Raw genomic sequence first — 24,418 nt, forward strand, 5'->3', positions numbered from 1 at the left:
TTTTGATGGCTAGGAGCCTGTGAGGGAGAGCAGGCAAAGAGTCTAACTTTATTCTGCACTCCATCTGTCCTTAATAAAACAAGTTTGCAGCCCAGGATAAGCAAATTCCACTTCCTGACCAGTTCTTTCTGCACCTGCACACATACCTTATAACCTCTCAATCCTTCAGCCCACCTATGATGTCTGTTTTAATATTGTGATATTGTTCATTTCATAGCATATTATTGTTATAGTACTTTGTTGGTACTTTTTTGGTATGGACATTAAAATAGTGGATTTATTTAGACCAAAATTGCCATTTGTAGAATTTGCTACTTGTAATCATTTCTGGAATATACCCATCGTGAATAATGAGGACGTGCATAATTAAAATCTGTAGGAATGAGATTCCAAACAAATAGAAGCTTATTTTCAGTGCCAGGAAAATTGGTTGGCGGTAATTAAGCATTAGCACGCTGAGAAAAAATTGCCTACACTTGAACAGAAAACAGTAACCTTTTCTGGCAAGGTTAGTGTATATCTATCATACAACTTCATCTCTTTCTAAAGGTTTGAGTACTGAATTTCTTGCCAACATACCATCATCACAAAGCTTTGGAAGAGGAGGACTATTTGAACAGTGGCTTCTTGATCTCTTTGTTTAACTATGAAGCTGTAGACACCAGGTATTACTGTGATATTTCTACTTCATAACAGCAAGTGCTCCTGGTGTCATATTTGTATTACACGTCAGCAACAGGAGCAGGGGTGGGCAAAATAGTCACCAAAGCCTGCTGTACCATGTAAATTGATCGCAGCTCTTTGTCCAACTCAGCACAATCCCCATATCTCTCGATTGCCTTCATGCCCAAACACCCATCCATCTCCATTTAGAATGAACTGAGCTTCCACAACTTTCCACATGCAGAATTCCAAATTCTCACCACCACCCTCTGAGTGAAGAGATCGTTTAAGTAGGCTGCCTGTATTTCCAAATTATGCTCACTGTTCCTCTAGTCAGGAGATACATCTGTACAAGTTGACTGTCAAACTCTGAGAATCTTGTACTTTCAAAATGAGCTCTCTTCAGAGAACTCCAAAGAAAACAGTCTAGGGCTATTTAGTCTCTCCTCACATAGCGTATCTGTCATTCAAGTGAACTTTTGTTATGCTTCGAAGGGAAATACATCTTAGATAAAGAGACTAGCGGAGCAAGTCGCCAGAAAGAAAGTATGCCAGCATTAATACCAACAATTCTACAGCAGTTGTTTCACAAAGAATTGTTTAATATATCGTTTGTGGTTCTTTTCCCAGTGTTCCTCTGAATATGTCAAGGGAATACGTGGCTGCAGGTTGAGAAAATTTTGGTCATGATATTACAGTGATCATGATGTATGGGGCAGGCATGGTAGTTCAGCTGAGCTTTTCCCGTCCATCAGGTTTATATGTTGACACCAGTCAAACTTCCCCTCTCCAGAATGATTAGAGGAATTCATGTACACAGGCTCCATGGCAGGGTCCTGCAGGAGAGAGAGGCCGAGGAGTACAAGTATACCTTTCCCTGAAAGTAGCAACACAAGACAGTGAAGATGGCGTTCGGCAACCTTGCCTTTATCTGTTAGGACAGCGAGTATAAGAGCTGGGACATCATATTACAAGGTATTAATGAGACTGCGCTTGGAGTAGTGAGAGTAGTTCCTGTTGCCTAGCCAGAGGAAAGCTGTCATTAAGATGGAAAGGGTGCAGTAAGTTTTCTCAAATATGTTACTAAGACTGGAGGGCTTGAGTTTCATAGATAGATTGCTTAGGCTGTTTTTCTCCCCCTTTTGGAGTGAAAGGGATAGATGACTTTGTAGAGGTTTAAAATTATGAATGGCATAGATAAGGTGATAGTCACAGGCTTTTTCCAGGGAAAGGGAGTCTAAAACTAGTGGGTGTAGGTTTAAAGTAAGAGGCAAAGATTTTAAAGGGATCTGAGGTGCATGGAAGGCATCTTCCCAATACACCTTTATATACAAGGCAAGATTTTAGTTAGACATGTAGTTAATGAACTGTGAAAACAGAACTATCAGATTTTACCATATACACTGCTGTCAGGACTAAAGACAAGATATGATTGTAATGCCACTTGAGATTAGTCTTGTTAAAACCTGCCACAGACCACTATAAAGTTTGTTTTGAATTCAGGCATAGAAAGTAAAGATTTGGTACAATCCAGCCAAAGACATGACATGCATGTAGCCAACAAACCTGGCTGAGACAAGATGAGCCAAAGCAGCTGAAATGACCATTAACAGACACAGCTTGAAGTTGAACCAAACCCCATGCAAGAATTGAACTGAGCACTCAAGCCAACCCAATCTTCAAATGCGAAAGGTTAATTTGTTCCTTGGCTTCAACAAGTGCATTTGTGCTTTACATCTGAGAGCAAATAGTTGCCCCACAGGACTCGAGGCATACCTATGGGTCAGGAACAAATGGTGAGGTCAGGAATGGTGTGCAGAATCGAGAGCCTTGTAGATCCTTAGAAATTGCTTCTTTCATCAAATCCCAGACTAACATTGGACAAGTGTTGCATCAGATCCATTTCATCTGGATGGGCAAATGTAGCTGTGACCAGAATTCATATACAAGATTTCTTTCTCTGAAGGATACAATCCAGATTTCTCAGAAAACATCCCAGTGGCCATTCATAAGCCACATATGACATCCCTGATGGGCCACAGTTCAAACAAGACAACTTTATGAGACTATTGAAGGAGGAGCAGTTTTATCACCAAATATTACTACATCACTTCACACAGTAATGGCAAGGCCAAGAACTCTAGCAGTTGTCAAGGAACTGCCTCCAGCAAACTAATCACCACCTCCAGGCTCCATTTTGACTATACCAGCTTTCTTCATGCCCCACTCCAAGTGACAGTGCAGGGAATTTTGGGTAGGTCCACTCCTAGAGGATCAGTTGGAATCAGAACTGGGATGATGACTTAGGAAAATGCACAACATTAAAAGAGAGGTGGTAAAGAACCCTTGCCTCTCAAGACTTCGAGATCCACTGAGGATGGAACCCATACAAGAGTGAAGAACAGATGTTGTCTCAGGAAGACCCAAGAGATTGACATGATAAAGTTAGATACAAAGATGTGGATTGCATTACTAATTCTTCAGGGCAAGAACATTGCAATTTGACAACCAGCCCACGGAGAAGTGCACACCACTGAGACCAGATCAGAAGGAGAGCTAGTTGACACAAAAATGTGGAAGACTTTGTCCCAGTGAAAACTACATAGAGACGAGATGGGTTTTCATTCCTTTTTTACATTATTAAAGGAGGTATGTATCATAATGTCTCTTGAGCATTGCGGCATTTCACCAACTGCTCACTATGCTGATGTTACAAATGTTTAAGTACAGAAGAGGGAAGAACAAATCTGCCTGTGCCAAGGAGCTGTGCCTCTATGCAAGTTTTAATTTTACTTAATAAAGCACATTTGTAATGAATTTGAAGTACAATTTATTTTCCTGCATCTTAAGGAGAAAATAAGGCAGGCACAGATCTACAAATGATTATTTATGCTTTTAGATAGATAAAAATCTGATTAACCAAAGATTCATTAGCAATATTTATTTAAAATAATAAAGCAAAAGTATCTTTGGAGAGGCTATAATTTCAATCTCCTGATAATCAGCAATGTGTTTATTATATGAAATACAGGCAACCCCTAGACATTCGGGTAATGAAAATTTACCCATACAGAATTCACAAACCACTACCCAAGAATTTTAGATATAGAATAACATTTACTCTCACAGAATTTATGTGAAAACTAGTAAATAAACAAATAAACATAAATAGTTTTGTTTCCACCCTGTGTTTCCTGATGCTTGCACAATTGACCTGACTTCATTTTATGGAAAAATGCCATTATGGACTGGTTTTCTAGGAATGCATCACCAGCCCCTCCATACACCCCACCCACCCTGTCACCCCCACATAATGCGAGGGTTTGCCTGTATGTATGATCTTGTACTCCAATAACACAGCATAAACTGGAGCAAAATAAGTACAGTATTTGTGGGAAAGTAGTCTTCTGACTTCAACTTCTGATGGCCTTTTATGAGCAGTCACTCAACCAATGAATATAAAGAAATGTAGATAATTATTTGTGAACTAATTACATCACCCAATCTATACTGGTAAATATAGAACAAATTCATTACCTCAACAACATCACTACTTGATACCCCATTATCGGACTATGGTGATCGAATTATGTAGATAGATTGAGCGTATTCAAAATTGGCATTCAGCCAATTAATATTAACTAATCCAATTCATGGTGTCATTGTTGCAGAATATTTAGTCATTAGTTTCAATAATAAGTATGGGAAAAGATAGGTCTGGTCTGCAGATTCAGATTCTAAATTGGAGAAACGCCAATTTTGATGGTATCAGAAAGGATCTGGCAAATGTGGATTGGGACAGATTGTTTTCTGGCAAAGGTATATTCGGTAAGTGGGAGGTCTTTAAAAGTGAATTTCTAAGAGAATGAAGCTTGTAAGTGCCTGTCAGAATAAAAGGCAAGGATAACAGGTTTGGGAAACCTTTGTTTTCGAGAGATATTGAGGCCCTGGTTAAGAAAAAAAAGGAGATGCATCGCAGGTATGGGCAGGTAGGGACAAATGAGGTACTTACAGAGTATAAGAAATGTAAAAGAACACTGGACAAAGTAATCAGGAGAGCTAAAAAGAAGGCAGAGGTTACCCTAACAGACAAGGTGAAGGAGAATCCCAAGGGCTTCGACAGAGATGTTAAGAGCAAGGGACAAAGTTGATCCTCTGGAAGATCAGAATGGTAACCCATGCATGGAGTCAAAAGAGATGGGTGGGAGGGGGATCTTCATTTATGTTTTTGCACCTGTATTTACTCAGGAGACAGACACAGAGTCTACAGAAGTGAGGTAAAACAGCATCAACTTCATGGGCCCTATACAAATTCCAGAGGAGTTGTGGACTTGAGGCAGATTAGGGTGGATAAATCCCCAAGGCCTGACAAGGTGTTCCCTCGGACCCTACAGGTGACAATTGCAGAAATCGCCAGAGCTCTTGCAGAGATATTTAAAATCAGCCTTAGCAACAGCTGAGGTACCAAAGGATTGGAGGAAAGCTAATGTTGTTCCGCTGTTTAGAAAGGCTCTAAGAATGAACCAGGAAATTACAGGCTGGTGATCAGTAGTGGAAGAGTTATTGGGAGGTATTCTAAGTGACTGGATATACAAGTATTTGGATAGACAAGGACTGATTAGGGATAGTCAGCATGGCTTTGTGTGTAGTAGGTCGTGTCTAACCAATCTTATAGTTTTTTGAGGAAATTACCGGGAAGGTTGATGAAGATGAGGCAGTGAACGTTGTCTACATGGACTTTAGCAAGGCATTTGATAAGGTCACACATGGGAGGTTGGTCAAGGAGGTTCAGTCGCTTGGCATTCAAGTTGGGGTAGTAAATTGGATTAGACATTGGTTTTGTGGCAGGCCAAAGAGTGGTAGTAATGGAATCCCTCTCTTACTGAATGTGCTGCAGGGAATGGTGCTGGGTCCAATGTTGTTTGTCCTCAATACTAATTATTTGGATGATAAAGTAGTTAACAAGATCAGGAAATATTCAGATGATACGTAGATTGTGGGTGTAACGAACAATGAGGAAGACTATCATGGCTTGCAGCAGGATCTGGACTAACTGGAAAAATGGGCTGTAAAATGGCAGATGGAATTTAATGCAGACAAGTATGAGGTGTTGCACTTCAGTAGAACCAACCAGGGTATGGTCTTACATAGTGAACAGTAGGGTACCGAGTTGTTTTGTAGGATCTGGGGATACAGGTCCATAATTCATTGAAAGTGGCATCACAGGTAGATAGGGTCATAAAGAAAGCTTTTTGGCACATTGGCCTTCGTGAATCAAAGATGTTATGTTGAAGCTGGAAGTTGGAGAAGACGTTGGTGAGGCCTAATTTGGAGTATCATGTGCAGTTTTGGTCACCTACCTACAGGAAAGATGTAAATAAGGTTGAAAGAGTACAGAGAAAATTTACAAGAAGGACTTGAGTTATAAGGAAAGGCTGAATAAGTTAGGACTTTATTCCTTGGAACATAGAAGATTTGATAGAGGTGTACAAAATTATGAGGGTTATAGATAGCGTAAAAGCAAGCAGGCATTTTCCACTGAGGTTCAGTGGGACTACAATAGAGGTCATGGGTTACATGTGAAAGGCGAAAAGTTTAAGGGGAACATGAGGGGGAAACTCTTCACTCAGAGGGTCATGAGAGTGTGGAATGAGCTGCCAGCACAAGAGGTGCATGTAAGCTCAATTTCAATGTTTAAGAGAAGTTTGGATAGATATGTGGATGGTCGGGGTATGGAGGGCTGTGGTCCAGATACAGGTCAATGGGAGTAGGTAGTTTAAATGGTTCGGCATGGACTAGATTGTCCAAAGGGCTTGTTTCTGCCCTGCAGTCTTCTATAACTCTTATGACGCTCGTGGATACAGCCAATGCTGACAAGGTCAGCATTTAATACTTATACCTAACTATCTTTCAATAAAACCAAGCCATTTCAAAGGCTAACCATATAAAGTCAACATCAATGCAGCTATGCAGTCACTAATAAGCCAAATTTCCTTTACTAAATGTAATGAATCAGTTGGACTTCTGCAACAACCCATCCATTACATTCAAGATTATGATCAGCCCAATTCTCACCTCAATTCTGCATTTTTGTCTATCAACAATAATTATTAACTCCTCCTCTAACTAAAAATTGATCTATTTTTGCTCTAAAAAAAACTTCAGATATGCTGGTTATATTACCACTTGATAATGAGAGTCAATCTTCAGAGAGAGAAAAAAATCTTTATCACAGGCTTAAATAAGCAAGGGCTTATTCTTAACAGTGATTCATAGTTCCAAATTCCTCCATTAGAGGAAATATCAGCTCTATCTCCAGAATGTATGACCTCCCAGGATCATGCTGCATGTGCTTTAGACAACTTTTCTCTCTGTTTTCACACTCATGCTGATGCAAGACCAACCTTTGCTCTTTAGGCAACTTCTCTACTCCAGGTGTTGGTCCAATAAACCTTCTCTAAAGTGATTTTGATGCATTAACATCCTTAAGTAAGATCAATATTGTATACAGTCTCCAAGATGCTGTCTCGACAATGCTCTTGATTATTGAACTATAAGCACTCAATTTCTGTACATCATTCCCCTTTCAATAAGTGATAACATTGTTAGTTTTTCTAATCTCTTGCTCTAGCTGTATACTAGCTTCACAGTCATTTTTACTGGTATCAGACTTTTATTCCCTAATTCATCAACCAAACTTAAAAGGCCCAGGTGAATGTAGAAAGATAAATCATAAGCCCAGGTTCCTAAATGGCTAGGTCAGTAATTTAAAATACCATGCTATCATAAATCTCTGCCAGAGCTTCAAGCTGTTACATAAATCAATGTTATTAAAATGGAAAAGCCTCCTAAATAATGTGTTGCCTTTTCAAAAGAGAATTGTATTCCACTGTTACCTCACTGTGGACTGTATGTCTCATTCCAAGCTACAAGCATACACAATTAAGGGTTTTTTTTGACATAGATTTGTAAAGAAGAATAGGGAAAAATTGCATATCTCTATCCATAGAGTCAAGGCTATAATTGCTGTCAAATACTGACTTGAAGGGAGTGAATACTAATGCAATTAACTACTTTGTGCTTTATATTTGTAATTAATGCAGGTCACTTTGTAGGGATCTGCTTTCACTTTGCCACGAATCTTTTTCTATTGATCAGTGTCAGAAAAGCCCAATTAAATCGATTGTGATTCAGTGTTGTAAAACAATAAAACACACACACACATTATATATACACACATATACACACACATAATATATCTTTTACTTAACAGTATTTTACTTTTACTTAACAAGAATATTTGTATGTTAATAACTATCAAAACTGTTGCTAAAAATCCAATCAATGTAAAGAATACTTTGCTAAAATGGAACATATGAACCGAGGTCAAATAGCTTAATTGCCAAAACAGTTTTTCTTTATCAGTGGTGCAGGAGGTGACATTAAGAGGCAGACACCAAGAACAATGAAGCTTCACTCAACTAGATGGGAAGATGAAATGTTTCTCCATTTGAGGGTCAAGAAGATGGTTGAACAAAGGTTGGGATGACTGAGGAATGATCCAATGAGATCAACAGGAAGAAATCATTCACTCATGGTGAAAACTTAGATTCAAACAAAGCTGGAAGGAAGTGGATATTAGATAAAAGGGCCCTGACTTTTACTGGGAATCAGAGAATCCATCTTCTGGCAGGTTATGTTCTAATCTAAATTTTCATTATTCATAAAATACTTCTCCCTCCTGATGCCAAGCCAACCCCCATCCAATTCGCCAGACAAAGATCATACCCCAATCACTTACCCTCCCACCAATCTATCCTCTAGCATACACAAAATCTCTTCCACCTTTGATCTTCACTTCTAGGGTTCCCTCTATTTCCATCTCCATTCCAAACTGTTCTCCAATACATTTGGTTTCATCTATACACTTCACAATGGAAGGGTATTGCATTGAAAAGCCTTAGAGTGTTCTTATACAAGACCTAGTCTACCAGCTGGGCATGTTATAGGTCTATGTTTTCAAGGTAAAGTGTGGCAATATCCCACACACTACAACCTTAGCTCATTATTATACAACATTACCATTGATTCCAAACAACACTTTTAATATGTACCAGGTAAATTCTAGGATTTGATGCATTGTGGCATGATGCAGCTAAGCATGGAACATTACTGTGATAGCTTTTTTCCTTAAATGACTAACTTCTGGTGTCAGATTCCAGAAAAAAACCCAGAAGTATTTCAATCTCCAATGATACAAATTATGCTCTGCTTTGTTACCATTTGATCTCCATTAAGAGCCATATTAAATTAAGCCATATTATTTCTGGCACCATGAAGCAAAGTGATACATTAAATGGCATACACATACTGGAATGTTATACTTACCATTTCTACTGTTTTGACAAAGCTTATACCCTTGGGCATTTTAATGTTAAGAGTGCTTGAGTATGCGTCGTCTCCTGCATTGAACAGATCTATATTCAGAATGATCCTCTTCACCTCCTTAACTGCCAGATAAGATTTGTTTGCATGGTGCCTAGGGAAAAAAAAAGCATCATCCCCATCAAAACTACATTGTATTGGAGGATCATATTGCAGTAAATATTCTGGTCAAGGCATACAACCTCTTGTCGGGTACAGGTCCGTGCTGGGAATATAAAGTGGGAAAATTATCCTTATATTCTGGCTATAAAAGATTTTTATACAATGTTGAGAAATGATGGACAACACAAATTATTATCTTTGTCACGTCTTTCAGTCTATCTACGGTCCCCAAAGTGCCAAACATCCACATCTAGATTAACAGATATTTGAGTTGCATATAAGCAGTCAGATGTAATGTTTTTATGATCTAAATTCCAGTACTTCAATCTTTACCTTATTGTTGTAAAAGTAAAATCATTAATTTCCCTGCACTCATATAGATTGCAGCCTCTTGACTGTTTTCTTTTGTGGCAGAAAAACAAGACATTCATAAGATATTCTGGCTTTTAACCAGCACATTAGTCAATGAACACCTTTGGGAAGAAATTTGGCACACAGACAAGAAGCAGAAGGTGAAAAAAATAACACAGGTTATTAGGTTTTAGGGTAACGGCAAATGATAAACATCGTATATTCGAATAATATACTTATACCCGAATAGGAAGGCAAGTTTGCACTTTCAACAACATGTTTGCATATTTTTTTGGCAATGAATAACATTTTGACTATATCCCTGAGAGTGTGTTATCTGGCTCATGATGAGGTTTCCATGGTGCTGCCAATAAGATGCCCACCAGCCTGGTGCCGAGCATACAGCAGAGCACCAGGTGCGCATCTAGGAGCGTGACAAAGGTACGCTAAAGACTTCTGCTGATGAATAATCTTTTTTCTGCCCTCCATAAAATTGTCTGGCATAATACAAAGTCAGACACTAATGCAGAGTACTGGCACTGAAAGTAATAAAAGTAAATGTGCTGAAATAATTTACAGCAATTCTAAATTGCATAGAAAAGGCAAAGTAGAGTACTGTATTCAAAATAATAAATTGTTTCTCCCTTTTCAAAATACCACAGCCAGTATTTCAATATAATCATCACCAGTATTCCCTGATTTTCACTGACACCCAACACCCCCCAAAAACAAAACCCCTGAAATTTAATGCGACCTATTTGTTATTAGTTCACTTGATTTGAATGTTGCTGGCAAGACCAGCATTTATTGCTCATCCCTAATTGTTCCTGATTGAACTGAGTGGCTTTCCATGCCACTTCAGAGAGGAGTTGATAGCTAACCACTTTGCTGGTGCTGAAGTCGCTGTTAGGCTGGACATACATATATATTGTAATTTATAGTTTTTTTTATTATGTTGTAATGTACTGCTGCTACAAATAAAGTTTTACGACATCTGCCAGTGATATTAAATCTGATTCTAATTCTGATTCCTCCACTGATCGACATTTGTGAATGAACCAATGACCATCCAGTACTTGCAAGTCACCTGACCCTGACCTAAATCCGAATTTCATTCTGAATCAATTTACATGAATAGGTCTATTTTCACAGTTTCCAACTGTTGTGTTCTATAGCTATTCAGATAGTCAAGTAACTTAATCCACTGCGCTTCAGAATTGCGTGAACACAACTTAATGCATCATCTTCAGTTTACGACAGAGGTAAGGAGTCAACTCTCATGCAGGTTAATTTCAGATAAATATGATCACCTGAAGGCCATGACATTCTGGAATCAAATTTCTTCTCTTATGCCAGTAATCAGTATGACCCGAGAGGAAGGATTCGGAAGTGGGCCGTTCGGTTGGCACCTCTCCAACCTGCCAGTAATGAATTGGTGTGGATAATACATCCACCAAAATATGAACAAGCAAATTAAAACTACAGCTAAGGAAAATATTAAATCTTATTTTTTAATACTTAAGCCAGCACCAATGCAGCAATTTCTAACTCAACTAGAACAAGTAGCTCATTAAATGCTTTAAGTAGGGTCCGCACTGGCCCTCCAAATACAAATTAATTTATCTCTACAAAATAAGCCAAATCAAGATATTGGGATGGCAATGACCGCAGTCCTGTCTAACTTCATTCTTCTACAACGCATCAAACATCACATTGCTACACAGGTCCACAATCCCTTATCCGAAATTCTGAAATCCAAAAAGCTCCGAAAACCAAAGTTTTTTCCGCCAACAGCTGACATCACTCAGGTGTGACGTGAGAGCACTAGCAGAGGCCGCTAGACGTCAGTTGTGGCTCAGCGCTCGTACTGGTGACACGTGCATTTGCTGTACGCTGATATTTTGTGTTCACTGTTGACTTTGTGCTTAATTTCACTGTGAAAAATGTCGAAAGGAGCTGCAGATAGCCCTATGAGTAACAATGAGAATGTGGAGTTATTGCAGAAGCTTGATCGTGGTGTGTCTGCGTGGTGTCTTACTGAAGAACATGGTGTCGGAACTACCACTGTATATGATTTAAAGAAACAGAAAGACAAGTTACTGAAGTTTTATAGTGACAGTGACGTTCCACATTTATTCCAATAAGTCATTTACCATGTGTTTGGTTCGGTTCGTTTGAAGCTGTATATTTTTATGTTTTATTGAATGTTTTTTTCTTGTCATTGTTCTCTAGACAATACAGTATAACAACTATTTATATAGTATTTACATTGTATTAGGTATTATAAGTAACCTAGAGATGATTTAAGTTATACGGGAGGATGTGCGTAGGTCCGGAGCTCTGCTGGGTCCTAAAGTCCACCCGCACTGACCCAGGTTAAATAAGGGACTTGAGCGTACGTGTTTTTTGGTATCCGCGGGAGGAGGGGGGTTGGGGTGGGTCCCGAAAACAATAAGGAGGGATTCTGAAATCCGAAAAATTCTGAATTCCGAAATGCAACTGGCCCCAAAGATTTTGGATAAGGGATTGTGGACCTGTACTTACCACTATGTCAACAATTGTAAGCGTTATACTAAATATCAGATATGGTTGTGGGTAGCATGTTTGTAAAGAAATTGTACTTTCTCATCATGACCATATTGGGTTTCCTCTAGGTGTTTTCATTCCTCCCCACGTTCCAAAGATGTGCAGGTTATGGTTAGTAAGTTGTGAGCATGCTATGTTGATGCTGGAAGTGTTGCAACACTTGTAGACTAATCCAACACATATTCACTGACGCAAACAATTTCAAAAAGTTGACTTGCAGGTACAACAGGTTATTAAGAAGGCAAATGGAATGTTGGCCTTCATTGCTAGACGGATTGAGTTCAAGAGCAGGGAGGTCATGCTGCAACTATACAGGGTACTGGTGAGGCCACACCTGGAGTACTGTGTGCAGTTCTGGTCTCCATACTTGAGGAAGGATATACAGTGGCATGCAAAAGTTTGGGCACACCTGGTCAAAATTTCTGTTACTGTGAATAGAAGATGAATTGATCTCCAAAAGTCATAAAGTTAAAGATGAAACATTCTTTTCAACATTTTAAGCAAGATTAGTGTATTATTGTTGTTTTGTACAATTTTAGAGTGGGAAAAATAGGAAAGGAGCATCATGCAAAAGTTTGGGCACCCCAAGAGATTTGAGCTCTCAGATAACTTTTACCAAGGTCTCAGACCTTAATTAGCTTGTTAGGGCTATGGCTTGTCCACAGTCATCGTTAGGAAAGGCCAGGTGATGCAAATTTCAAAGCTTTATAAAAACCCTGACTCCTCAAACCTTGTCCCAACAATCAGCAGCCATGGGCTCCTCTAAGCAGCTGCCTAGCACTCTGAAAATTAAAATAAATGATGCCCACAAAGCAGGAGAAGGCTATAAGAAGATAGCAAAGCGTTTTCAGGTAGCTGTTTCCTCAGTTCGTAATGTAATTAAGAAATGGCAGTTAACAGGAACAGTGAAAGTCAAGTTGAGGTCTGGAAGACCAAGAAAACTTTCCAAGAGAACGGTTCGTAGGATTGCTAGAAAGGCAAATCAAAACCCGCATTTGACTGCAAAAGACCTTCAGGAAGATTTAGCAGACTCTGGAGTGGTGGTGCACTGTTCTACTGTGCAGCAACACGTGTACAAATATGACCTTCGTGGAAGAGTTATCAGAAGAAAACTTTTCCTGCATGAAAAGAGGATGGCTTCTACAGCAGGGTAATAATCCTAAACACACCTCAAAATCCACAAACATGAGAAAATCTGCAGATGCGGGAAATTCAAGCAACACACACAAAATGCTGGTGGAATGCAGCAGTCCACGATGGACTACCTCAAGAGGCGCAAGCTGAAGGTTTCGCCATGGCCCGCACAGTCTCCCGACCTAAACATCATCGAAAATCTGTGGATAGACCTCAAAAGACAGCCCAAGAATCTCACAGAACTAGAAGCCTTTTGCAAGGAAGAATGGGCGAAAACCCCCAAACAAGAATTAAAAGACTCTTAGCTGGCTATAAAAAGCATTTACAAGCTGTGATACTTGCCAAAGAGGGTGTTACTAAGTACTGACCATGCAGGGTGCCCAAACTTTTGCTTCAGGCCCTTTTCCTTTTTTGTCATTTTGAAACTGTAAAGGATGGAAATAAAAAAGTAACCTTGCTTAAAATATTAAAGAAATGTGTCATCTATAATTTTATACCTTTTGGAAATTCAGTCATCTTTTACTCGCTTAGCGATTCGCAGTCACAGAAATTTTGACCAGGGGTGCCCAAACTTTTGCATGCCACTGTACTGGCTTTGAAGGCAGTGCAGAGGAGGTTCACCAGGTTGATTCCAGGGATGAAGGGGTTACCTATGAGGAGAGATTGAGTCGCCTGGGACTATACTCTCAGGAATTCAGAAGAATGAGAGGGGATCTTATAAAAACATACAAAATTTTGAAAGGGATATATACAATAGAAGTAGGAAAGTTGTTTCCATTTGTAGGTGAGACTAGAACTAGGAGACATTGCCTCAAGATTCAGGGGAGAAAGTTTAGGACGGAGATGAGGAGAAACTTTTTCCCCAGAGAGTGGTGAATCTGTGGAATTCTCTGCCCAGGGAAGCAGTTGAGGCTTCTTCACTAAATATATTTAAGATACAGTTAGATAGGTTTTTACATAGTAAGGGAATTAAGGGTTATGGGGAAAAGGCAGGTAGATGGAGCTGAGTTTACGGACAGATCAGCCATGATCTTATTGAATGGCGGGGCAGGCTCGATGGGCCAGATGGCTTACTCCTGCTCCTATTTCTTATGTTCTTATTTCACTGGTGCTTTGATGTACATGTGACAAATAGAGCTAATCTTTATCTTTTATTTAACAGTACCAGAAATAAATTGACCATTGACAAAGTACAATAGATTCAATCAAACAGATCAAACTACTATTTCAGAATCAAGAAAGTATGGGAGGCATCCTTCTGGCTCTTAAATAGTTAAACTGGAAGGAAAAACCTTGCAAAATGTAAAAAAAAATACAGTTGGGTAAAACAGCCATACTAGAACCTTGTACAGTCTGGTGTTGTGCTATGAGAACTGAAGACTTGATAATACAAAGGAGACAGTGAACTAATGAAGTCACCATTCAAGACGAACTGTTCACATCAGAAGCCAACAGACTGGCCCTACAGAATAAGATAACAGCACAGCAGAGTAGTGCTAAGAACAATGCTTTATGGTGCGGGCGACCCAGGTTCAATTCCTGCCACTGTCTGTAAGGAGTTTTTACGTTGGTAGGTTAATTGGTCATTGTAAATTGTCCTGTGATTACGTCAGGGGATTGCAGGGCAGTGTGACTCAAAGGGCCAGAAGAGCCTAATCCGTGCTGTATCTCAATAAATAATAAACAAAAATAAGGAAAAATTATACATTTGAAACATACAGGAATGAATATGCGAAGGGGCAATCAGAAACTGACACTGTACCCACAGTAGTAGATAATTAGAAGAGCTGGAAGTATAAATATTGACATTACATTTGGAGTTATGGACCAATTCAGTCAGCTTGAGATTGTGCATTTGGCCCAGATTGGCGATTTGAGGAAAAATCATTTACAATAATGACCAGCTACATTTGGGATCTGTGAAAGGAGTAAAACAGTGCGAATATAGTTATTCAGTTAAGGGAGCACAGATATCTGGTGAATTACAAAGTCAATCTGCTTTAACACACAGAACAGACAGAAGTGTTTGTCACACTCCATTCCTACACAGACTACAGCATAGAAAGCAGTTATTCAATGACAGAGTCTATATGAATGTTATGCACCAGCAATCTAGTTAGGCTCTTTCCCTGGCCCTCTCCCCAGAGCTGTGAAAATTCTTCCCTTTTTGACATTTACTGGGCCTCTTTCTAGATGCTGCATTTGGTAGTGTCTCCGCTACTACCATTGGCTTAATCACTTGGTGCATGAAGTATATCTCTATGTCACTTCTGGATCTTCTGCCATTCACGTGCATTTAGTATCCCCCAGTTCCTGAGCCTTCCACCAGTAGAAACACTTCTTTTATCCCTATTACTGCCTATATCCTTTGGAAATATAAATCATGTACTTCCAACAGAACTTCTTGTAACATCCTCTTTCAAGGAGAGTGATTTCTTCTTCACTAATAAATTCACATACTTCAAGCTCCTCATTGAGGTAAGGAGCAATTGCAACAATTCTTGGAACAATTTTAATAAATTTCTTCTGCACCTTCTCCAAAGCCTTCACATCTTCCCTAAAGTGTTGTGCTATGGACTGAGCCCCAATTCTCCAGTTATTTATAAAACTTCGGATCCCACACACATTTCAGCCACCTTCCAAATCAGCCCTAGACACAGAACTCAAGATACATGTTTTCCCTCTTTTAGAAATGTTCTGTACAGTTTATATAGCCACTAAATGGTTTAAAGAACACACTTAATGGACTAAAAATAAAATATCTGGGCAGTTCACTGATCCCAATTTCAAAAGATCAGCATGGAATTGCCTACCTTTCTCTGTGTAGCTGTCAGGAAGTTTGGATTATAGCACGAATATTCACAACACAGAAATCCCAAGCTCCTGCTCATTGTCTAGTGGTGAATCTACAACTATACTCTGCCTTATGGAGTCAAATGATTGAGCCAAAAGTGCTGTAAAGTCCACAAAAAGACACTGACAAACCAGACTGAACAACCTGCACCAGGTGAGACCAAATGCATGCAGATCTGCTCCAGAGGGAATGGTCTGGAAAGAATTTTCTGGCAGATCTTTTTTGACCTTTGGAGTTTACTTCAATATTGTAGATGATTTTTATGTGCTTTAGTTCAAATGATTCATGTCTTTGATGAATGATTTTGATTTTTTTTTGAGACTGTCCCAAATGTGACGCGAACTGCTGCCACATTTCTGACAGGTGAGCGAGTCAGACCGTGATTCAGCTATCCATTATTATCATTGATCAGCTTTGGAAGTGTGGCTTAACTAATGCCCCTGCTTCCACATTATGGGATTTACGGTTTGGGAAGAGCAGCCATCCACTGAGAGTCAGAAACGAGAACAAGGGTACTCGGAGCCTCACCTGGCATCAGCAGCATTGAGAAACTTGTCAGGAGTTTCTAATTTTCTCACCTGTTCTTATCACACAAAGTGATAGAAGTACCAGCTAGCAGAGTGAATATTAAAACTTCATACACATCAATCTGACAAAAAATTAAAATCAAATTGATATTGAAGCTTCTATATTACTTGTGTTTGTTTCACGTGAACTATATTTGAAGACTTGCATCTATTTCTGTCTAGTAATGGTATATAATCTTTTAATCTGATACATTTATGTAATGTCCCTCATACCTTTAACAATGTCACAAGGAGACTTACAGCCAATAAGGCTTTACATTAATGAAGAAAATGCAGCAGCCAACTAATATATGGTGCAAAAGTAAAGTACTAATACCAAATTAGCTGTCATAATATTAATGAAATGGGAGGACTACTCAACAAAGATTGCACTAGATACGTGCTACAAAGGAAATCCTTTAAGATTCTGTTGAAGAACAAAAAGATTTTGCCACATTTTTTGGAATGCATTATGTAGATCACTAATCTGTGGTTGGGAAATGGAGGGAGGAATTTTTAGGTAAAGCTAACATCCTGTTTGAATAGGTGTACACTATTTCTCCATGAAACGGGAAAGATGTAGTTGGAGAGACAGATTGTTCTATGAGTTTTCTTCAGGTCTGTTTTCTCAGTCAATGTGTCACCATTCAATGAGCCAGAAAACTAGGTAATCATGCAGAGCAAATAAACAATTTAAAGGTGACTGAGTATTTGGGAAACAATCCATAATCTAATTAGATTTTGTGTAAGAGCAGAAGGATTAAAGAAAAGTTGAAGGATATGTGGCAGGAAAAATCTACGTGAGGTAGAGGTTAAAAGAATAAAAGCATAGATTTTGCCAGTGGAAAAAATTAAGACATGTTTGAGGTCAAGTTTAATTGTCATTCAACCATACACAATACAGCCAAACAAAACAGCATTACTCTGGGACCAAGCTGAAAAACAGGCACCACACAGTGTAGCATTTGCAACACACAATTACAGTTTGGGGCATTGGAGTTCGAAGTTAAATTCCAACGTCATCTGTAACGAGTCTGTACATCCTCTGTGGAATATATGGGTTTTCTCCAGGTGCTCTGGTTTACTCCCACAATCCAAAAAAACGTATTGGTTAGTAGGTTAATTGGTCATTATAAATTGTCCTGTGATTAGGCTAGGCACCATGGCTCATAGGGTAAGCAGGACCTATTCGGTATTATATCTCAATGAATTGAATTGACTATTTCTTACATCCTTCACATACATGAGGAGCAAAAATCTTTACGTTATGTCTCCATCTAAACGTGCAATGTGCAATCATAGTAATTTATAATAATTTATAATAAATAGAGCAGTCAATGTAATATAGAGTGCATTCAAGTCAGTGTGAGTTAATCAGTCTGATGGCCTGGTAGAGGAAGCTGCCCTGGAGCCTGTTGGTCCTGGCTTTTATGCTGCAGTACCATTTCCCAGAAGGCAGCAGCTGGAATAGATTGTGGTTGGGGTGACTTGGGTCCCCAATGATCCTTCAGGCCTTTTTTTTTTTAAACACACCTGTCCTTGTAAATATCCTGAATCATGGGAAGTTCACAACTACAGATGCGCTGGGCTGTCCGCACCACTCTCTGCAGAGTCCTGCGGTTAAGCAATTAACATAGTACTGACAGTCATACACAACGGAAGGCACATATAACACATATAAGATAGCAGCACACGTACAGCCACTCGAAAGAATTATAATGTAGCCCAAGTCCCTCAGTGTCATGTGCTGCAGATTGATATTATCAGCAAGAATAGGCCCACAGAAGTCTGCAGACAAAGACAATTCAGCTCGCCTTTCACTGCACGAACACTGGAGGGCAGCATCAACAGACTCCAGCACCCAACTCCGCCTCTGCCCTCTCCCTCACCACCTTTTGTGTCTCTCCCCTGGCCCCTTGCAACAGGCAACTCCATGGCTTGACACAATCCAGCTCGCCTTCCTCTGAGCGAACACTGAGGAGAAGCACCCATGCCAGTATGGCAGCCGTGTCACACTGCCTCTGGGCACCGAATGACGCTCCTCTCCCAGGGAGCTGCAAACAAGCTGTTGCCTAGTCTGAGCTACAACAGAGGCCACACAACACCCCCAGTATCGGTCCCGCTAATAAACCACTGAACCGGATTTGCAGTATTCTACATTACCAATGTCCAACAGGGTCTTGCGATCAGAGCAAAATAGTCCAGGACAATCATTCGCTTCGCTTGTTAGACCGTACACCACTTCCATGCGCAGACTCTGATGCCTTCTTGTATCAGGCAGCAACACGGTCCACACCAAGTACAGCTCCATTGCTATTGAGAAGCTCACTGATGGGTGGACCTGCATAACGTGATGTTCTGGATAACCAGCAGGGTCTTGCCATCGTAAAAAAGATGTAAAAGATGAACGATTGCACCCTTGGTTGGACCCACAGAGGTCGTTGCAACTGGGCGGCTGGCATGGCAACTGAGGCAAAAGGTTCAAATTATAAATAGTCCACTTGGAAGGGAAGTCTTCAAAGTTCAGAAATATTTAAGTTATAAATCTAAAGACAATAATTTGAATAACAATCAGATACCTCAAAGACTAATGATCAAAATAAATTCACACAAATATTTGAAAGCAACGAAAGGATCAGAACAGAGATGTACCGTAAGAAAACCATCGAATTACATTGTCGTCAGCTCTGCACAGAAACGAAACCTAACAGTACAACGGTGTAAAAGTTAGTTCGATATAAAACGAAGGCACCTCATGGATACTGTATATTAGATGAATTTTCAGAATGAAGATGGACATCAGTATTACAGGTCTGGAGAAACGGCTATTATTAAAATCTCTCACTACTTCATTTCCAGTGGATAACTATGTGGAAAATTTGACGGTAGTAGAGCATCACAAGTCAATGCTTCTGGAAAAAAAAATCCATCTAATCTGGTACATCTGAGAAAAATAGTAATAAGTTTCTTCACTTGATATACTTTTCAGTAAGTGATCATAAAAGCACAATAGTGACATTCAGACCTTCCCGTAGTTCATCTTTTACCTCAGAGCTTCCTTCCTACACCAGTCCTCCAATCCTCTTTAATACCTAGGAACCTGCCCATGGCAGGTGTATCCTTCCACTGGTACAGAAGCCTGACAATGTTGAGGGCACAGTGTCATTAGGACCCTACAAAACGTCTATACTCTTGCACGCACATCTTCTTGAAAGAAAGCCTCGATTAATGCAGATGCCTTTTTGAGCAAATAATGAGAGGGTTAAAGGCAGAATGCACTCTCTCTGTATGACAAGTTACTCACCCTTCCATTATCAGTTTTCCCGACACTTGAAGGTCAGCGGCACAGTCTTTAAAAGCACATAACCGTTCAAAATATATCTGTCCAAAAACGCAAATCCAGAAGCGAGCATTAAAACCAATATGAAAAGAGAAACAAAATGTACATCTTAGCAGTTAAAGAACATAGCACAAAGCTGCAAGTCCCACAATATTTCTGAGGTTGTTCAATAGACAAATTCTTGAATAAGCTGCACTTCCTGTTACAAGAGGAACCACAGACATGTGTCTATGATACTGACCTAGCATTTAAGGGAAGGGGTTATGGGTCAGTCCTCAAGCCGGTTGTTGGGATTGGAGATGAAAAGGAGTGGGAGCATGGGGCGGTGTGGTGTCTCCTGTGGAATGAAAGGAACATTCCTGATCCCCTTGATCCCTACAGAGGCTCATAAGCCAACTTCTCTGGTGGTTTCCAGCAGGAACACTGGTCAGGTTGCCATAAACCTGGCAGTGTGCACTTCATTCTGCTTTAGCTCAATTTAACACAGGAGTCCTGAAACAGATGCTAAGCCTAAGTAGCATTGCTCAGAAGTCACCTGTCAAATTGGCACCTGGCAGATTTCCAAGAGAAGGGAGGGAAATCAGGCACAGGATCCGCAACGTACGTTTTCCAGCTAGATATTCAAATAAATCGGTTTGCAAACTTAAGATTCAAACTCTATCACTACAGGAAATATAAAATATAAACATATATATGATCACACCTTCTTTTTGGCTCCACTAGTTTCATTTTTATTCTTTTGCATAACAGGCTGAAGTGGAGGGAAAGCATCTGCGGTTTCATTCGCTACAATGTGATTACCCAGGGAATACATCACTTCAAAGTAGACCGGTGTGATAACATCTCGGATATTTTCCTTTTAAGACAGGAAATTACATCATTTAAAAAAAGCAATCTGTAAACGGTATCTGAATCATATCATTGTATTATTTCTAGAGAATAAATCAACCAAAATTTACAGATAATTTTACAGGAAATGCAACAGTAATTGTAAAATTTATTCTAGTTAAGAGACTGAGGGAAATGAAAGACCCATTCTCTATTTATTACTCCCCAGAAAATTCAAGCTGATGTCAACAAGATATACAAAAGTTTAAATGACGACTAATTTTCCATAAGATATTCATACTAGAGAGAGATTAGAATACAGGACAGTAGAGCACAGAAAACAGGCACTTCAGCCCACAATGTTGTGCTAAACTAATCAAATTATTAGTCAAAAGCCCAACTAAACTAATCCCTTCTGTCTCCATCACATCCATATCCTTCCACTTCCTGCACTTTCATTGGCTTATCTAACAGCCCCTTCAACGCCTCTTTCGTAGTTGACTTCACTGTCATGCCGTGCAGCATATTCCAGGCACCCTCCTCTCTGTGTAAAAAAAAAACTTGCCCTGCACATCTCCTTTGAATTCAACCCCTTTCATCTTGAATGCATGCCCTCTTCTATTAGACATCTCAACCCTGGGAAAGATCATGCCTGTCTGGTCTATCTATGCCATGCAATACAATAAACCTCTATCCAATCTCTGTCTAGTGTAGCTGGAAGATCAGCAGCTTGCCCTTTGATCTGCCTGAGACTTGTTGATCTGCCAGTACATTGAGACGTCCATGGAGGAATGCTGCTGACTGCCACATTCCTGGCAGCAAGAGTATGTGCTGAGCGATGCACTGCAGGGGGCTCGTTGGGGAAGGACCACAGTGTAGGGGAGGTTTGCTACTGGACAAGGAGGTGCTGGGTTGGGTGATGAAGCCAATTATTGCAGTAGTTTATCACCCCAATGAGTAACAACAGTTCTGATGGTTTTAAGGAATGTAACAACACTGCTTAAACACATTGACTGTGAATGCAAGGCTGAAAAGCCATTGCACAGCTTATTCTTGAAAACTATTATTTTTTTTAAAATGATGAATGAGGTTAATTTTGATATAAAAACCTCCATCAGATCTCCCCTCTGCCTCTGTTGCTCTAGGGAAAACAACCCAAGTTTAGCCAACTTCTCCTTATAGCAAATGTTCTCTAATCGAGGCAGCAACCTGGTAAATAAATGATACACAGCAATAATTATTTCTGCAACAAATCATAAAACAAAGGATTCAGATTAATCAGCAAAAAGATCAATTACAAATGTCTGAACACTAGAAGATTTCATTGAATTACGGAGGGTTGCCAGAAAATGGAATGTCCTTATCAGAACATTAGATGTAAAATGCATGCAAAAAATTCAATCAGCTGCAAAATTCAGAAATGAGCTAATAAAATGATCGGTGAGGGAATCCTGAGAAGCCCTGCAACAAAGGGAAAGTGTTCCTCAAGTTATACCCAAGGGTTAGATTTATTACGTTACACACAATAGAGTGTCCGTGGGGATTTGGTTTCGGCAGCAGCAAGTGAAGTTGGCAGCCCATGGTTGTGAGAACTGCAAACCCAACAAGTGGTTTGGGGTTGGTGGGAAGTTAAATTGCTAAAATGAGATTTCAAATGCCACCCAGTTGCGACGAACCAACCACAGGTTTCAATGGTGTGTGCCTCCAAGTGAGAACTTATTATTGTTAGAAAGCACATTAGTTTCTTAAAGACGGTTGCGGCATGACATCTAAGAGTTTGACAAACCTCTACAGATGTGTGGTGGAGAGTATATTGACGGGTTGTATCACAACTTGGTATAGAAACACCAATGTCTTTGAATGGAAAAATCCTACAAAAAAATACTGGATACAGCCAGTCCTTCGTTGGTAAAGCCCTCCCCACCATTGAGCACATCTACGGAGTACTGTCGCAGGAAAGCAGCATCCATTATCAGGGACCTGCACCACCCAAGCCATGCTCTCTTCTCACTGCTGCCATCAGGAAGTAGATACAGGATCCTCAGGTCCCACACCACCAGGTCAGGGACAGTTATTAATCCTTATCAAGTTTTTGAACCAGAGGGGATAACTTCACTCATCCCATCACTGAACTGTTCCCACAACCTATGGACTCACTTCCAAGGACTCCTCATCTCAAGTTCTCGATATTTATTGTTCATTTATTTACTTCTTAACTTTTTTTTCTGCACTTGCCCAGTTTGTTATCTTTTGCACGTTGGTTGTTTGTCCATCCAGTCAGGTGTCGTCTTTTCATTGATTCTACTGTGTTTCTTGTGCATTTGCATCCTTTAACATCTGCCAGATGATGCTGAGGATGTTCTACGAGTCTGTGGTGGCCAGTGCGATCATGTTTGCTGTTGTGTGCTGGGGCAGCTGGCTGAGGGTAGCAGACACCAACAGAATCAACAAACTCATTCGTAAGGCCAGTGATGTTGTGGGAATGGAACTGGACTCTCTCACGGTGGTGTCTGAAAAAAGGGTGCTGTCTGAGTTGCATGCCATCTTGGTCACTGTCTCCCATCCACTACATAATGTACTGGGTGGGCACAGGAGTACATTCAGCCAGAGACTCATTCCACCGAGATGCAGCACTGAGTGCCATAGGAAGTCATTCCTGCCTGCGGCCATTAAACTTTACAACTCCTCCCTTGGAGGGTCAGACACCCTGAGCCAATAGGCTGGTCCTGGACTTATTTCATAATTTACATATTACTATTTAACTATTTATGGTTCTATTACTATCTATGATTTATGGAGCAACCGTAACGAAAACCAATTTTCCCCGGGATTAATAAAGTATGACTATGACTATGCATGCCCGCAAGAAAGTAGATCTCAAGGTTGTATGTGGCACTTCGATAATAAGTTTACTTTTAACTTTGTAACCAGGCAACAAATTATGGTGCAGTTACCATTACGGGGGCAAATTTAATAAAATATCCCTCAATTAAACACTACTTCCATTCAAACTTAACATCACTAACGCTGTTTCCCTGAAACTTGAACAGAGTTACTGAATCTAAAACAAGCTTCAGTTCAGAATTAAGGTTCATTGGCTAATCTTGAACATTTATTTAACTGGGGCTTACAATGTCAAGCAAAGCCAATGCACCTTGGTTCCTTTGTTCATATTGATAAAGCCTTTTCTGAACTTCGGAGCTGTTCACAGTGATAAAATTCAAATGGGAGTTGCCTTGAATGAGTGTGTCAATGTGCAGAAAACTGAAAGCATCCATTGGTATAGATGCAGGTTATGCATGGAATCTGAACAGAAAAATGCTTTGAGCCCTGGCAACCTCAAACGTAATCGTGCGATGACATTTGAAGTAGCAAATTTAATCACACAATTTAAGAGAAGAGTGAGAAAGAGCAATTGGGTACTTACAGACCAATTAATCCAACTTTAGTAGAAAAATGAGAGTTTATTTTATTTAGGAAATGACAGCAGGGCACTTGGACGATAATAAAATGAATGGGCAGAATCAACATGAATTTATGAAAGGGAAA

At 39.8% G+C, this 24,418-nt stretch overlaps 1 protein-coding gene across 1 annotated transcript in view; it reads right to left on the bottom strand.

The window, feature by feature from the left end:
• Window positions 1-24,418, bottom strand: part of itga4 (integrin alpha 4) — a 156,646-nt gene that overhangs the window by 43,895 nt on the left and 88,333 nt on the right. The window contains exons 16-18 of the mRNA XM_072261764.1: window positions 20,745-20,897; window positions 20,006-20,082; window positions 9,052-9,202 (exon numbers count right to left, since the gene is read on the bottom strand). Coding sequence (XP_072117865.1) covers window positions 9,052-9,202; window positions 20,006-20,082; window positions 20,745-20,897 — 381 coding nt within the window. The remainder of the gene's footprint in view (window positions 1-9,051; window positions 9,203-20,005; window positions 20,083-20,744; window positions 20,898-24,418) is intronic.

This window comes from Mobula birostris, chromosome 6 (assembly GCF_030028105.1).
Source record: "Mobula birostris isolate sMobBir1 chromosome 6, sMobBir1.hap1, whole genome shotgun sequence".
Taxonomy (NCBI): domain Eukaryota; kingdom Metazoa; phylum Chordata; class Chondrichthyes; order Myliobatiformes; family Myliobatidae; genus Mobula; species Mobula birostris.